Below are 18,661 nucleotides of genomic sequence, written 5' to 3'. Positions count from 1 at the left end.
ATATGATACATGTCTTTCTCCGATTGACTTATTTCGCTTAGCATAATACACTCTAGTTCTATCCATGTCATCGCAAATAGCAAGATTTCGGGTTTTTTGATGGCTGCATAATATTCCATTGTATATATATACCACATCTTCTTTATCTACTCATCTGTTGATGGACATCGTGGCTCTTTCCATAGTTTAGCTACTGTGGACATTGCTGCTATAAACACTGGGGTGCACATAGCCCTTCGGATCACCACATTTGTATCTTTGGGGTAAATACCCAGTAGTGCAATTGCTGGGTCGTAGGGTAGCTCTATTTTCAACTTTTTGAGGAAACTCCAAACTGTTTTCCAGAATGGCTGCACCAGGACTTTCTTTTAAAGAAACTATATACTCTTTTTAAAAATACTTGTCTTAAAATTATGATGTGCTCTCTTCAGCTAATCAGTGAAGGAAATTTTCTCTGAAGTTGAACGCACACACATTCCCACACAGCAAATGTTGCCTTGCAAGGAATTAGATAAAGATGGAAGAAACTAAAGAGGAGAGACATTCATCTTTGTTTCTCTCTATTAAATACTTGAAATGCAGTACTGCAACAGAGATCTGAATTATAAATTTTATTTCAATTAACTTTAAGATTGCCACATGTGACTAATGGTTACTATGGTCAGTGCACAGCTCTATAATATAACCACACTTAATCTACATCTATATCCCTCACATACTATTCTATGCTCAGCCAAATGGGACTTTTTATTGTTTCCAAAACATAGCTAAGCTTTCCTGCCCGCTGGTTTGCTCATTACATGTTTTCCTCTATCTAGAATGCTTTTTCCTGACAGTACTCATCTTAAGGCCCAGCTGAACTGCAACCTCTATGAGAAAACTTCCAGCCTTTTAAGTTTTCCCTCCTTTCAATCCATTGAGTACCTTCTCTATATTCTTTGTTACACTTCTCATATTCTACTTTGTCAGATGAGACAGATGGTTATTTATCTTTTATCTTTTGTATGCCCCTCTAGTCTCAACCCCAACATTCATTACTCATTTCTGTTATCCTGTACAGGTCCTGTGAATGGCAGCCTACACACTGTAGAAATTATTACTGAGCAGGCTGACAAAGAAGGGAATTAAGCTGTGGATCAGCGCTCTCTCCCATTCTTAACTAAATTCCACTCTAACAAACGGTGTCCCTCAAGAGTACAAAATGGAGTCCCATGTTTGCTTCCTCTTACAGCTCACGGGAAGGATGGGACAGACACCTACTCAGTGTGACTGTGGATGCCCATAACATGGAGAAAGATCTGAAACTTCAAGCAATGTGATAGAAGGTTCTCATACTTTTTTGTAACATTCCTCCTCCTATCCCAAAACATCCCTCTCTCAAGATCAGATATCCATCTGGAGATCTATGTGCTTCCTCCTAGAAAGCTAAGTTCACCCCATACTTCCAGATATGGAACACATTAGCAAGGTGGGTTAGTTGATGTAGGCTAACTGGCTCATGGGTTCAAGGGTAATATAAGCCAGTTCAAGGAGGGTGAGCTCCCAGTTGAAGCAGAATAAATCCCAAGTTTCTTGCTGGAAATTCTGAGGCAAAACCACCTTGAACTGGATTTTCTGTTACATTGACCACAAAAATATTCAACTACTATGGTAGGAACTGCCATCCCCATATAGAAATGGGCAAACTAGGGGATAAAGAGGCTAAATTCAAGCTAATATTTAAACCTAAGCTGTCTGTCTGTACGTTCTTTGCCACTGTGCTATTCTGTGCTAAGAAAACTGTTAAATTTTGTTAAAAAAAAAAAAAAAAGACAAAGCTAAGTAATATGTGTCCCTTGCAACAGCCTTTAGAAAAGTTTTTAAGACCATATTTTACAAATGTAACTCTTAAATGCACTAGTAGGGAAACTCACAACCAAGAAGACCTTTCAAAAATGTTTTTGTAAAATAAAAGCCTATCTTTTTATATATAAATTTAGATTCTTATATATTAGATTTTCTTGAAGTAGGTATTTTTTTAACCAAAGTGTAATTATTCATGAAAAAATATTCACTGAAGGTGCCAGGCAAAACAGTCCTGAATCCAGACATAATTATCTCCATTTTGCACATGAGGAAACATGATTGGAGAGCTTAACTATCTTTCCAAAGGTCACACAACTTTAAACAGTAGATCCCGGATTCAGACCCACATCTAACCAAAAGCCTGGGATCCCAACCACTTATACTGCCTTCCCATGCAACAGGAGTTATTCCAATAACACAAAATGCAATAATCCAAGTAATTACCTTTTCAGAATCTACAAAATGTGTAGCAATTCCTGCTGCATACACATCTCTTCCTTTCAGCCTGAATCCTGTTAATGCAAGGAAATAACCAAGTTTTCCTCGAAGTCGTGGCAAGAAATAACCTCCACCCACATCAGGGAATAGTCCTGTATTAAATAATGGAAAGAGATAATAATGATTCAAATTAAAAAGATGAATATAACTCTTTACTTGAGATCAAATGGCCATTTCTCTCTATTATTTGAATCTATACTAAAAATATTACTAAGTACTTTCCAATGCAATCAGTATCACAAAAGACTTGCTATTAAATTGTTCTGACTTGAGTATTTTTCAAAATTTTCATGTCTCATTTCTATAGATGTCAATAAAGTATTTGATGGCATAACTTTTTGTATATAAGTTGTACTCATTAAATATTACCTAAAATTTCCTTATCACTATTTTTAATAATCTCTGAAATAGTAAACAATGAAAATGAATCACTGAACACTACATCAAAAACTAATGATGCACTATATGTTGGCTAATTGAATTTAAATTTAAAAAAATGTTTTCTTTCAAATGATAAATATGCATAATCTAAAGCTGTATTATGTGAAAATTCATTATTACCATTCAAATCATAGTCTATTCTGTTAATCAATTATCTAATATTTAAGATATTTAAAGTGATGCAATAACTTTTAGTCCTACACCAAGAATGTTTATACCTAATAAAATCACTTGCATTTACTCTTTTCTTAGCCATCTTTTTTTTTTTTTAAATTCCCTTATTCTCTCTAGTGGTAACAACTGAAAATAGCATATATGCAAATACTTGCCAGTACACTACTTTTTGGTATTTAAGAGCTCCTTAAACAATTGTGACCCTCTAGTTTTATAATCCAGATATCTATTCTAAGATTGCTTCATTTAATGAAACTGAGATAAAAACACAAGCGTTCAAATTCTTTCCAGTCCTACATGACAAAAAGTTCCTAGACTTGAAAGAATTAGCAGCATTCTACTGTAAATATTTCTAAGCACCTCAAACAAGATAGGTCTAAAATTGAACTTTCCCCCGACTCCTATCGTCTGTCTTCTAGTATCACTTACCTCAAAAAGTGCAAAACCATCCAGTCTCTTCTCATACCAACATCCTCTTCTCATACCACCCTTTTAACACCCACCAGTGACTATGACCTATTGATTCCTTCTCCTGAAAGTTCTCCATACAATAGCCAGAGTGATCTTTTTAATAACACAAATCTTGATAAGAGTGTTGCCTTCTACTGCTCCAAACTATGCCATAACTATTTCTATTAGATTAAAACCAACATTTTATCAAAGCCTTCAAGGCCCCCAATCACTTTTTCAAGTACATCTCTTACTACTCATTTACTACATTCCAGCCCCTCTGTTCTTCTTTCAGTTCCCCAACATTCTACACTCTACATGCATTCTACGCTATATACTACCTGCCCCACAGCCTCAGCAGCACTCTGCCCAAGTCAAAACACAGTCTGTCCTGAAATATGTTCCTCTGTTCCAGGGTACTACATTCTTTTTTTGCCCCTGTCTCAATGGCTGCTTCTTTCCATTCCCCCTTGCTGGGTCTGCTTCCTTCTCCTGACCTCTACATGCTGCTCTGCCTAGGCTTGATCTTAGGCTATTCCTACACACACATTTCCTTAGCACTTATGGCTCTAGATAACATCTATATGCTGATAAGTCCCTGTTATGGACTGAATTGTGTCCCCCACAAAAGTTTTCACTTTATGAAGAACTTGATGCTAATAAATTGGACAAATTTCTTAAAAGATCCACCCTACCAAAGTTTGTGCAAGAAAGAGATAATTTGAATAGCCCTACATATATTAAAGACTTTGAATTTGTAGTTGAAAACCATCCCCCAGAGAAAACTTCAGGTCTAGATGGCTTCATTGATGAATTCTACCAAACACAGAAAAAAATTATACCAATTCTACAGAAACTCCTCCAGAAAATGAGGCCAGCATTACCCCCATACCAGAAGGAAGCAAGGACATTACAAGAAAACCACAGACCAATGTCTTTCATGAACACACAGATGCAAAAATTCCAAATAAAATTTTAGTGTATCAAACGTAACAACATATAAAAAGTATAACACCTCATGCCAGAGTGAGATTTATCCTAGTAATGCAAGGCTAGTTTAATGTTAAAAAAAATCAAGCAAAGCAATTCACCATGTTAACAAACTAAAAAAGAAAAACCAATAATCACCTCAACTGATGCAGAAAAGGTTTTGGCTTTTTAGATTCAAAATCCATTCCTAATAAAAACCCTCAGCAATTTAGAAATAGAAGAAAACATCTTCATCCTGATAAAGGGCACCTATGAAAAACTTATACCCAGCGTCCCACTTAATTGAAGGACTGAATGTTTTCCCTCAGATCAAGAACAAGGCAAGAATGCCCACTCTCAATACTTCTATTCAACATTGTATTGGGGGTTCTAACCCAGTGGAATAAGGCAAGAAAAATAAAGAGTATCCAGATTGGAAAGGAAAATGTAAAAGTGACTTTATCTGTAAATAATGTAATTATTTATACCAAAAAAACCCTAGTACAATCTACCAAAAAAAAAAAAAAAATCCACTAGAACTAATAAATGAGTTTAGGAAGTTTGCAGGACACAAAGTCAATACAGAATCAATTGTACTTCAGGTGGCAGTCCACGATGGTGGCTTAGGAAGACCCTGAATTCACCTTCTTCCACAGATACACCACATCTACATCTACATAGAGAGCAATTCCTGCTGAAAAAGAACTGAGAACCAATTGAACAGCTTCTGCACATAAAGTGATGGGGGGAACCACATATACAACAGCAGGAGAGACAGAGATACAGGCAATAACCACGGAAACACCACTCCCAATGTGATGCCTTACAGTAAGGAGGGATATCACTGAGGGGCCCCTGCACAGACTCACCGACTCTGGGCACAGTGGAAAAAAACAAACACAGCTGTTTTAAAGAGCAATTAGAATGTGAGGAAAATCCACTTACTAACCCTGCAGCATCCACCAAATGGGCAAGGGACTGCTGGAACTCTCTAGGGTCAGAGGTGCCAACAAGCATCACAATTTACATTGCACCCCCCCACCCCCCAATCCAATCCACCTTCACAGTGCAGACAGGAGCAGGGTCCAGGCACTCTAGTCAATCTATAGGGCTGCCCTAGCAAGTCCCAGATCCCTAGCCCACATGAATTCTAGCTATCTGCTGAAGGTGCCCACCCCATCCCCCCACCTGTCCTGTCAAGGTAACCCCAGAGCAGCATACTCGTGGCCCATCTCTGCTCCAGCTCAACCAACCAAAGCTGCCAGGCATACCAGTCTATACAGAGGATGCTCCTGTTCAAGGCCACTCCTTCAAAACTAAGAGAGGTAGACAGCTATTCTAATTCACAGAAACAAACACAGAAAGTCAAACAAAATGAGGAGACAGAGGAATATGTTCCAAACAAAAGAAGATAAAACCCTAGGGAGGGAAAAAAAACCTTAATGAAACAGAGATAAGTAATTTATCAGGTAAACCACCTGATAAAGAGTTCAGAGTAATAGTCATAAAGATGCTCACTGCACTTAAGAATGAAGGAACTTGAACAAAGAGTTAGAAAATATAAGAACCAGAGCTGCAGAATCACTGAAGTGATACAGAAGGACAAATCGGCATTTAGCAGACAGAATAGTAGAAATTACCTAATCAGAACAGCAGAAAGAAAAAAGAATTTTAAAAAATGAGGGTAGCTTTAGAGATCTCTAGGAAAACATCAAGTGTACATATTTCATGTAATAGGGGCCCTAGGAGAAGAAAGGGGCAGAAAACTTATTTGAGGAAATAATGGCTGAAAACTTCCCTAACCCATGGAAGGAAACAGACATCCAGGTCCAAGAATCAAAAAAAGTCCCAAACAAGATGAACCCAAAGAGACCCACACCAAGACATAATAATTAAAAGTAGCAAAACTTAAAAATAAAGAATCTTAAAGGCAGCAAGAGAAAGACAAATAGTCACATAAGAGGGAAACTCCATAAGACAATCAGCTGATTTTTCCCCAGAAATTTTACAGGCCAAAAGAGAGTGGTAGGATATATTTAAAGTGTTGAAAGGAAAAAACTTACAACTAAGAATACTTTATGCAGCAAGGCTATCATTCAGAATTGAAGAGGAGATAAGAGTTTCCCACACAAATTAAAGGAGTTCACCACCACTAAACTGGCTTTACAAGAAATGTTAAAGGGTGGTCTTTTTTTTTATTTTTTTATTTTTTAAGATTTATTTATTTGAGGGACAGCAAAAGCAAGAGATATCATAGAGGGAGAGGGAGAAGCAGATTCGCCGCTGAGTGGAGAGCCCGATGCAGGGCTTGATCCCAGAACCCTGAGATCATGACCTGAGCAGAAGGCAGATGCTTAACTGACTGAGCTACCCAGGCGCCTCAAGGGTCTTCTTTAGCAGGAAAAAAAAAAAAAAAGGCCATAACTACAAATAAGAAAACATATGAAAGAAAAAAATCTCACTGGTAAAGGCAAATATATAGTAAGGCAGGGGGATCAGCCATTTAAAAAGCTAATATGAAGATTAAAAGAAAAAAATAGTAAATCAACTGTAACTACAATAAGTAGTCAAGGGATACACAAGGGGCGCCTGGGTGGCTCAGTCGTTAAGCGTCTACCTTCTGCTCAGGTTGTGATCCCAGAGTCCTGGGATTGAGCCCCGCATCAGGCTCGCTGCTCAGCGGGAAGCCTGCTTCTCCCTCTCCCACTCCCCCTGCTTGTGTTCCCTCTCTTGCTGTGTCTCTCTCTGTCAAATAAGTAAAATCTTTAAAAAAAAAAAGGATACACAAAATAAAAAGATGTAAAATAGGACATCAAAAGGAGGGGGAGAAGTAAAAATGTAGAGCTTTTAGAATGTGTTTGAACTTAAGTGACTATCAACTTAAAATAGATTGATATATACATATCATATATATATTTTATATATATACATAAAAGACAAAGACTGCTATATATATATATACAGGTTGATATATGTGAACCTCATGGTAACGTCAAACCAAAATACAAAAAATGAAGAGAAAGAAACCCAAACATAACACTAAAGAAAACCATCAAACCACAAGGGAATACAACAATAAGAAAGGAACAAAGAATTACAAAAACAACCAGAAAACAATTAACAAAATGACAATAAATACATACCTATTAATAACTACTTTTAATGTAAATGTATTAAATGCTACAATCAAGACATAGGCGGCTGAAGGGATTAAAAAAAAAAAAAAGATCCATCTATATGCTGCCTAGAAAAGACTCACTTCAGATCTAAAGGCACACACGGACTGAAAATGATATTCCATGCAAATGGAAAAGAAAAGGCTGGTGTAGTGATACTCATGTAAGACAAAACAGACTTTAAAACGAAGACTTTAACAAAAGACAAAGAAAAACATTACATGATGATAAAGAGATCAATCCAAGAAGAGGATATAACATTTATAAATATTTATGCACCTAACACAGAATCCCCTAAATATATAAAGTAAATATTAACAGACCTAAATGGAGTAATACAATAATAATACAGGACATTAATACCCCACTTACATCAGTGGGTAGATCATCCACACCGAAAATCAACATATTAGACCACATGGACTTAGCAGATATAAATAGAACATTTCTTTAAAAATGCACATGGAATATTTTTCATGATAGATCACAAGTTAGGCCACAAAACAAGTCTCAATAAATTCAAGGCAATTACAGTCATATTAAGCCTTAACTGTATGAAACTAGAAATCAATTACAAGAAGAAAACTGGAAAAAAAAAAAAAAAACACAGACACATGAAGACTAAGTAACATGTTACTAAATAACCAATGGGACAATGAAGAAATCAGAAAGGAAATTTTAAAAAATTCTTTGAGACAAATAAAAAGGAAATTCAACTTTACAAAATCTATGGGATGCAGCAAAAGGAATACTAAGAGGGATGTTCATAGGGAAATAGGCCTACCTCAAAAAAAACAAGAAAAAAATCCGCAAATAAATAGTCTAACTTTATATCTAAAGGAACTAGACTGGGAAAAAAAAAAAATAAAGGCTATGGGGCGCCTGGATGGCTCAGGTTAAACGACTGCTTTCAGCTCGGGTCATGCTCCCAGGGTCCTGGGATGGAGCCCCGCATCGGGCTCCCTGCTCGGGGAGCTCAGGGAGACTAGAATCTGGTTCCTTGAACAAATAAAACTGATAAACACATGGCCACACCCATAAAGAAAAAAAGAGGGCCCAAATAAATAAAATCAGAAATGAAAGAAGAGAAGTTACAACTGACACCACAGAAATAAAGATTACTGTGTATACATAACAGATTACCATGAACAATTATCATATGCCAACAAACTGGAAAACGTAGAAGAAATAAATTCCTAGAAACACACAACCCTCCAAGATTAATCTCAAAGAAAATCTAAACAGACCAATTACAAGAAATGAAACTGATTCAGCATTTAAATACTCCCCCAAAACAAGAGTCCAGAACCAGAAGGCCTCACAGGTGAATTCTACCATACATTTAAAGAAAAGTTAATACCTATCCTTCTCAAATTATTCCAAAAAAATAGAAGAGGAAGAAATGCTTCCAAACTCATTTAATGAGGTTAGCATTACCTTGATACTGAAACCAAAGACACCACTAAAACAAACAAAAATTACATACCAATATCCCTGATGAATATAGATGCAAAAATCCTTAACAAAGTATTAGCAAACCAAACTCAACAATACGGTAAAAGAATCATACACCACAACCAAGTGGGATTTATTCTTGAAATGCAAGGACTATTTAACATGCACATATCAGGGGAGCCTGCATGACTCAGTCAGTTAAGCATCTGCCTTCAGCTTGGGTCATGATCCTGGGGTCCTGGGATTGAGCCCATGTCAGGTTTCCTGATTGTGGGGAGCCTGCTTCTCCCTCTCCTCTGCACCCGTTCTAATAAATAAAAAAATCTTTTAAAAAATCCACATATCAGTCAGTACACAAGGATAAAATCATATGATTGATCCAAAAGATGCAGAAAAATCATTTGACAAAATTCAACATCCGTTTATGATAAAAACTCTCAACAAAGTGGGTATAGAAGGAATATACAATGTATGGCACCAAAGTCATAAAGACCATGTATTACAAATCCACAGCTAACATCATATTCAATGGTGAAAAGCTGAAAGCGTTTCCTCTAAAATCAGGAACAAGACAAGGATGTCCACTCTTGATGCTTTTATTCAACATTGTACTGGAACTCCTATCCATGGCAATCAGCAAGAAAATGAAATAAAAGGCATTCAAATTGGAAGGAAAGAAATAAAACTGTCACCATTTGCAGATAACATACTATAGAGAAAACCATGAAGAGTCCACCAAAAACTGTTAGAATAAGTGAATTCAGTAAAGTCCCAGGATGTAAAATTAATATACAGAAATCAGTTGTGTTTCTATACCCTATTAAATGAGCTATCAGAAAGAGAAATTAAGAAATCAATAAAAAAAATCCATTTATAACTGCATAAAAAAATAAATAAAATACCTAGGAATAAATTTAACCAAGGAAGTAAAAGACTGAAAACTGCACAACATTGATGAGAAAAACTGAAGACAACTCAAATAAATAGAAAAACATTCCATGCTCATGGACTGGAAGAATTAATATTGTTAAAATGTCCATACTACCAAAAGCAATCTACAGATCCAATGTGATCTTTATCAAAATTCAATGTATTTTCACAGAATTAGAACAAATAATCCTAAAATATCAGTGGAACCACAAGAGACCCCAATAAATAGCCAGCATAGTCTTGATAAAGAACAAAGCTAGAGGTATCATGCTCCTTGATTTCAAACTGTACTATGAAACTATACAAATTTAAAACAGTACGGTACTGACACAACAACAGACACATAGATCAATGGAATAGAGAACTCAGAAATAAAACCACACATATATGGTCAATTTACGACAATGGAGAAAAAACACAATGGGGAAAATGTAGTCTCTTCAATAAGTGGTATTAGGAAAACTGGACAGCAACACACAAAAGAATGAAACAGGGCCACTTTCTTACACCACACACAAAAGTAAATTCAAAATGGATTAAGGACCTAAACGTGAGACCTGAAACCATAAAAATCCTAGGAGAGCACAGGCAGTAATTCTCTGACATCAGCCATAACAACATTGTTCTAGATATGTCTCCTGAGGCAGGGGAAATAAAAGCAAAAATAAACTATTGGGACTACATCAAAATAAAAAGCTTCTGCACAGTGAAGGAAACAATCAACAAAACTAAAAGAGAACTACAGAATGGGAGAAGATATTTAAATAACCAACAAAACTAACAGGCAAACTACTGAATGAGAGAGGATATTTGCAAATGACATTATCTGATAAGGGATTAGTATCCAAAATATATGAAGAACTCATACAACTCAACACCCCAAAAAAACAAATAATCCAATTAAAAATGGGAAGACATGAACAGACATTTCTCCAAAGAACACATCGAGATGGCCAACAAACACATTAAAGATACTCGACATTACTCATCATCAGGGAAACAAATCAAAACTACAATGAGATATCACCTCACACCTATCAGAATGGCTAAAATCAAAAATAAAAGAAACAAGTGCTAGCAAGGATGTGGAGAAAAAAGAACCCTCTTTCACTGCTGGTGGGAATGCAAACTGGTACAGCCACTGTGGAAAACAGTATGGAGGTTCCTCAAAAAGTTAAAAATAGAATTATCCTACAATCCAGTATTTGAACTACTGGGTATTTACCCTCCAAAATACAAAAACACTAATATGATGGGATATATGCACCCCTATGTTTATAGCAGCGTTATTTACAATAGCCAAATTGTGGAAGCATACACACACACGTGGGTGTGCATGCACACATAGGAATATTACTCAGCCATAAAAAAAGAATGAAATCTTGCCATTTACAATGACATGGATGGAGCTAGAGAGTATAATGCTAAGCACAACAAGTCAGTCACAGAAAGACAAATACTATATGATTTCTCTCATATGTGGAATTTAAGAAACAAATCGGCAAAGGAAAAAAGAGAGAGAGAGAAACAAAACCAAGAAACAGACTCTTAACTACCGAGAACAAACTGGTGGTTACCAGAGAGGAGGTGGATGGGGGGATAGGTGAAATAACTGATGGGGATTAAGGAGGATATTTGTGCTAAGTACTGAAGTACTGGGTGACGTATGGAAGTGTTGAATCAATATATTGTACACCTGAAATTAATATAACATTGTATGTTAACTATACTGGAATTAAAATAAAAAACTTAATTTAAAAAATAAAATTTTAAAAGAAAACCACAATGAGATATTACCTCACACCTGTCAGATTGGCTATCATCAAAAAGCCAAAAACTAGTGTTGGTAAGGATGTGGACAAAAGGGAACCCTCATGTACTGCTGGTGGGAATATAAATTGGTGCAGCCACTGTGGAAAGTATGGGGGTTCTTCAAAAAATTCAAAATAGAACTACCACATAATCCAGCTATTCCACTTCTGGGTATATATCTGAAAAAATATAAAAATACCAATTCAAGGGGATATATGCACCCCTATGTTCACTGCAGCATTATTTACAATAGCCAAGACACGGAAGCAACTGAAGTGTCCATCAATAGAGGAATGGATAAAAAAGATGTGGTATACATACATATACAATGGAATATTACTTTGCGACAAAAAAGGAATAAAATCTTGCCATTTGTAACAGTATGGATAGACCTAGGGGTATTATGCTAAGTGAAATAAATCAGAAGACAAATACAATATGATTTTACTTATGTGTGGAATCTAAAAAAGAAAACAAAACAGAAACAGATTCATACATATAGGAAACAAACTTTTGGAGTGGTTGGGGGCAAGCAAAATAGATGAAGGGGATTAAGAGTACAAACTTCCACTTATAAAATAAGTAAGTCACAGAGATAAAATCTACAGTGTAGGAAATATAGTCAATAATATAATAACTTTGTATGGTGACAGATGGCTACTAGATTCTCGTGGGAATCATTCTGTGATGTATAAAAATATCAAATCACTATGATGTACACCTGAAACTAAAAACTGTATGTTAATCATGCTTCATTAAAAAAATAAGAATCAAAGGTATTTCTATATACTGGTAACTAAAAGTCAGAACTTTATTTTTAAAATAGTAACAAACAATACCAAACAGTTAAGGAAAAATCTAACAAAGGATATGTAAGACCTATAAACTGAAAACTACATAACTTGGCTTAGAGAAATTAAAGAAGACCTAAATAAATGGAGAGATATACCTTGCTCTCAGGTCTGAAGATTCTACATTGTTGTCAATTCTTCTTAAATTTTAGACAATCCTAATCAAAATCCTAGCAGATTTTTTAGTTCAAATTGACAAACTGACTCTAAAATTCATATAGAAATACAAAGGATCTTTATAGCCAAAACAAGTTAGGGAAAACAACAAAATGAGAGGATTATTGCTACCTGATTTCTACAATAAAGCAACAATAATCAAGACTGTAGTGTTGGCACCAATATAACACACATAAAGGTACAAAAGCCATCAGTGGAGAAACAACAGCTTTTTCAAAATGTAGTGTGTGAATGACTATATCTCCATGTGCAAAATAATAAAATTTGATCTATACCTTTGATCCATATTTCACACCATGTACAAAAATTTCAAAATGGGGGCACCTGGGTGGCTCAGTCGGTTAAGTGGCCAACTACTGATTTCGGCTCAGGTCATGATCTCACAGTCGTGAGATCAAGCTGAGCATGGAGCCTGCTTGGGATTTTCTCTCCCTCTGCACCTCCCCACCCAACTCAGGCACACTCTTTCTCTTAAATAAAAAAATTAAAACAATCAAAATGGATCAGAGATCTGAAAACAAGACTTTTTTTTTTTTTTTTAAAGATTTTATTTATTTATTTGACAGAGAGAGACATAGCGAGAGCAAGAACACAAGCAGGGGGAGTGGGAGAGGGAGAAGCAGGCTTCCCGCCGAGCAGGGAGCCCGATGCGGGGCTCGATCCCAGAACCCCGGGATCATGACCTGAGCCGAAGGCAGACGCTTAACAACTGAGCCACCCAGGCGCCCAAAACAAGACTATTTTCTCCTAATAATCTTTTATCTAAAATTAATGACCAGTGTGTTAGTGTTGCCAGTTAAATATTCTTTTGTGTTTTCAGATACAATTACTGAGCTAATATAACTTTCAGGTATCTTCCTAATTTCTTTTTAAGAATTCTTTCATTGCTGTATCTCAGCAAGATTCCATCAATTTCTTTAACAACAGTGTAATCTAAAATGCATCCAAAGATAATTCTAGATGTGATTATGAAAAATTGAGGGTTTTTACCTATTGCTGTTTCTGGCATCGCAAAGAGAGACTTTTCAGTAGCCACTCGGAATTGCCCATGAACTGAGAGACCAACTCCCTAGGAATATAAGGCAAAAAGTTGTTTAAAAATACTGTAAAAAAATATATAAGCAAACTCATACACACACAAACATTTTAAACCAAGTAAATTATCTTTATATTCTACAAGAATTTCTTTTAGGAGACACACTGGAGAAAAACCCTAAAACACATAATTTCAGGAGTACTGGACAAAAAATATATGCGTATCCCTGGTATCTGGAATAGATTTGTTTTAACTAAGATGTTTTCAATCAGTATTTTGTGTTATGCTTAATGTCCTCTTCCCCCATTCCCTCTCATTTCAAGTCCAGTACAGCATTATAGAATAGTGACTGTTCCCAGAACCACTGAGTATTGTCATCAGTGAAACCAATCATCAAAAGAGCACAATCAAGCCATTCTAGCTAATTTCAGTGGCTTTGAATAGCAATATTAACACATTTATTCACATATTTCATCATTTATTACACAGTTCATAACATTAGTAACATCATTTTTCTCAGATACAACATTTAACAGGGCCAACTGTACACCTCTTAAAAACTGATTACTAAACATAAGTTTTAGAAAATAAGATTTGGCTGAAAGTCTCTATCTCTAATTTGTTGCATGTCACTGAAAAGGGAAAACTTAATAGCCATCTTTGAATAAACATATTTGAAAAAAAACATATTTGAATAAAATGAAATAAGAGGTATACATGTGATGACAAAGTATCCAGTTAACACCAATGCTCACACTGTAACATGCATTTCCTATGTTATGTTCTTTTCACATTATTCAGAACTTCTGTTAGACTGTTTTAGTTCTTCTCATTCTTGATCCTTTTTAACCAGTGTAGTCTATCTTTGTCAGCATAGTATTAAATGAGTTAAAAACGTATAAAGTGTTTGGGGCAGTATCAGGCACTTCAGAGTTCTGTAAGCATTAACTAAATAGAAAGGGCCTCATTTGTATCTTGTTCTTCTAATCTTTCATTACAATTTCTTCAACTCTTTCAAGTGTTTTCATACTCAGGTCAGCCATTTAAAAGTTCTTGAAACTTTTCCCACATTGGGTATAGAGATTACATAAAAAATAAAATCTGTAAAAAAAAAAAAAAAAAAAAGTATGGGGGGTGGGGAAGCACCTGGCTGGCTCAGTCAGTGGAGCATGTGACTCTTGATCTTGGGGTTGTGGGTTCGAGTCCCATGTTGGGTGTAGAGACTACTTAAAAATATTTAAGAATAATAATTAAAAAAAAGTTCTTTAAACTTTAAAACCCTCCTAAGAAACACTAAAACACACATGCAATTTCTTATAAATTTTATATATTATATGCTAAACTTAAATTTTAGAAGACCATGTAAATAAACATGAAAATGAATAAAATTCTTCAGCCACTACATACATCTTTTGGTGTCAACACTTGTAAGTTAAAACCACAATGTTTGGGATATTCTTCATACAGGCAAATATCATGTTATAGGTATTCTACTATGACACATTCAACTGACAATACTGACCCAAATTCGACTGTATATACTTCAAGATTATGAAATCTTACAAATTTTAATGAAGAGAGCATTACTAGTTTTAGTATTAATTTATTACATTATTTTAGAGGTCCTTGATTCATATTCTAACTTTTAATTTGTCACATTGTAGCTCAAAGTTATTAATGTTCAGGAATGTCTTGCTAAGAACTTAGAGTTGGACTGGATTCCCAGTTTTCCGACTTTGTTCTTTAGAGTCCTAGGGCTCAGAACTGCCTCCCTAGGGCTGCATAGTAGGTAGATCTCCAGGCCTCACAGACTGACCCTGCTTCAAACCATACTCCTCTGGTCATTGCCTCCTACCTCTTTTAATTAACTCTGAATTCCACAAACAGCAATGATTATATCCCCCTTTACCAAATATTTATATATAAAGGTAAAATGTGACCACAACCCCAATCCTAGTCTCCTCCCTCTTTCCAGAGAAACAGTTATTAATTTGGTATGTAACACTTCAGATTTTTCCCTATGTATCTCTAACACATATTTGAACAAACGTGGATATTTATGAGACACAAACACACACTTCAAACTCATTCATAGCATGCAAGGCTCTACATAGTCTGGCCCAGCCTACCTCTACCACTACTCTTGCCATGCTTATTCCAACAACCATAGTGCCTTCATGCCATTTCTCCAAAATCCCAAGACTTTACAATTTCAACTAATCATACAATTTTAAAGTGAGGAATACACACTGAGAGAAGGCCACAGTCTGCCCCATCACTGCCCTTTCTCTACCCAAAGACATGGCCCTTCCCTGAGCAGTGGCTGAACTAGGGATGGGCACCCAAGGGTAGCCAATCAAGGCTAACCAGAGCTGTAAGGCCCAGGGAGCAAAGGGAGAGAAAGAAAAGCGTGTTAGACAAGATTCTTACTCTCAGGTATTTAAACTAAAACACAGTGGGCTGCTGTGAGTCGATGACAGCCAAAGCTTAAAGGTCATTTGAAATTTGAGCCAAAGAAGACATGACAGCCAAGTTAAAGCAGAAATATACAGGGTGATGATGAATAAACTGAGAAGGCTGCATGCAGCCCATATACAGCACAGAGAAAAAAGCAAACCTACAAAAAACAGCAGAGATAGCTTGCAGTTCAATTTTCAGGAAGACAAGCAATGCTGCCAGTTTTTGTCTATGGATTCCCATTTGATCCCCACACTTGTTTAATAACTGCTTCATTCTCTTTTCTGGATCTGTTTGAGTCCATGTTCTTTTCAATTAAAAAAGTCTCTTGCTACATTTTCAATTAGAACCAGATCTACATCGTGTCATGCTTCAGCATCACACAATATAAGCTGCCTTGTATGCCTTTTCCTGCTAACACTGCTCATCCCAGACAAGTCACTCCATTACATCTTCTGAAATCCTCCTTATTTGACAAGAGAACCACTTAACAGCCCAACTTCTCTATAGAGGGCCTTTATCTACCTCCTGAAATCCAAAGAGAAATTTATGAGCCCCATATTCTTTGACAAAGAAACTACAGATCCTATATTCACTGATTCAGTTATCTCGTATTACATAATATATTTTGTTTCACCCATAGCTGATAAAATGAATGAAATCAAAGACTTCAAGATTTTAGGAAGAATTTATTAATAATAAGCTTTCAGAATAAGAGATGCTTGACACAAGTACCATTAAGAGCCAATTTTAAAAACCTTTTAATTAAGAGGAAGGCTGGAAAAAATGCAAGCCACTGCACTTGGAAGTACTAAGAATATAAATGCTGATCAGCACTGAAAAGGATGTAGCACCTTCATGGCAGATTCAGATATAATTTTTGTATCTTATATAAAAGAATCCATTACAGGTTGTTTACAATAAGTCCCCCTTGAAACTTTCAAAATTTAATGTTACATACTTTTTAACCATTAACCTGAGCTGGTACCCTTTGCTAGACTAAAACGGCTTCAAAGTTTTCAAGTTTTATTGTATTAATGGTTATACTATATAGATTTATTTCCCAAATGTAAGATGTCATTCTAATTCTTAATTCTCAAATACTCTCCCTGCATCCTACCGAACCCACTATTGAAATCTCATTTCCTCTAACTGGATATCTCAGGAACATTTGGCAGAGTTGCTTAGTCCCTACTTCAGGAAACACTTCTCCTGACTTTGAGACACCATACCCTCCTGGTTTTCCTTCTATCTTAGTAGTTGCTCTTTCTTTACTCCCTGACATCCAAATGTTGATCTGCCCCCACCAATGATCAGGTGTCATCCCTCTACTCCACTTCACCTACACTCTGTTCGTTCTACATTCGCCTCCTAGGTGACGTCTTCCATGAGTCCAGGAACTTAAGCACCATAACATTAATGATTTAAATCATTTCCCCATCCTGATTTCTCTAGAATTTTATATCTACCTGCCTACTTAATGTCTCCCCTTAAATATCTAATATCTTTCTCAATGTTCATACATCAGATGTAAATCTCTTGATATCTCCTTAAATGTGCTGCTCCCTCAGTAAACAGCACCACCATTCACCCAGCTTCTCAGGACAAAAACCTCAGCATCATCTTCTTTCTGATCTCCCAATCTAATCTATGAACCGGTCTTTACAGCTCTAACCTCAAAATATACTTTGGATCGGGCCACTGTTCACATCTCCACTGTTAAAACCCTAGTTGAAGTCACAAGTATCTCCTGCCTAGGCTAGTCCCTCTTGCTTCTGTCCTTGCCACAATCCGTTCTCTACCCAGCAGCCAAGTAAGCTTATTAAGTGTCACTCGGTTAAGGTTTTGTCCTGCCCAAAATTCTCCAGTGACTTCCCATTACATTAAAATATTACCAAAATTCCTCCCCGTGGCTGATAAGGCCATGATCTGGTCTCTTTCTAGCTCCCTGATCTTGGAGTTTACCATTCTCCACTTTCCTCACTTGCACTCAGGTCCGCCACATTGGCTTTTTTTTTATTATGTTAGTCAGCATACAGTACACATCATTTGTTTTTGATGTAGTGTTCCATGATTCATTGTTTGCGTGTAACACCCAGTGCTCAAAGCAACACGTGCCCTCTTTAATACCCATCACCGGGCTAACCCATCCCCCTCCCCCCTAAAACCCTCAGATTGTTTCTCAGAGTCCACAGTCTCTCATGGTTTGTCTCCCCCTCCAATTTCCCCCCTTCATTTTTCCCTTCCTTCTCCTAATGTCCTCCATGCTATTCCTTACGTTCCACAAATAAGTGAAACCATATGATAATTGACTTTCTCTGCTTGACTTATTTCACTTAGCATAATCTCCTCCAGTTCCATCCATGTTGATGCAAAAGTTGGGTATTCAT

The 18,661-nt window shown here is 36.3% G+C and overlaps 1 protein-coding gene across 2 annotated transcripts in view; it reads right to left on the bottom strand.

The window, feature by feature from the left end:
* HIBCH (3-hydroxyisobutyryl-CoA hydrolase) overlaps positions 1 to 18,661 on the bottom strand; it is an 87,747-nt gene that overhangs the window by 28,462 nt on the left and 40,624 nt on the right. For both annotated transcript variants that reach the window (XM_006726964.3, XM_031038011.2), the window contains exons 7-8: positions 13,769 to 13,847; positions 2,290 to 2,435 (exon numbers count right to left, since the gene is read on the bottom strand). In XM_006726964.3, coding sequence (XP_006727027.2) covers positions 2,290 to 2,435; positions 13,769 to 13,847 — 225 coding nt within the window. The remainder of the gene's footprint in view (positions 1 to 2,289; positions 2,436 to 13,768; positions 13,848 to 18,661) is intronic.

This window comes from Leptonychotes weddellii, chromosome 3 (assembly GCF_054177405.1).
Source record: "Leptonychotes weddellii isolate Sample4059 chromosome 3, ASM5417740v2, whole genome shotgun sequence".
Lineage (NCBI taxonomy): Eukaryota > Metazoa > Chordata > Mammalia > Carnivora > Phocidae > Leptonychotes > Leptonychotes weddellii.
The sequence above is the reverse complement of the archived record's forward strand: the minus strand, read 5'-3'. Positions and strand labels throughout refer to the sequence as shown.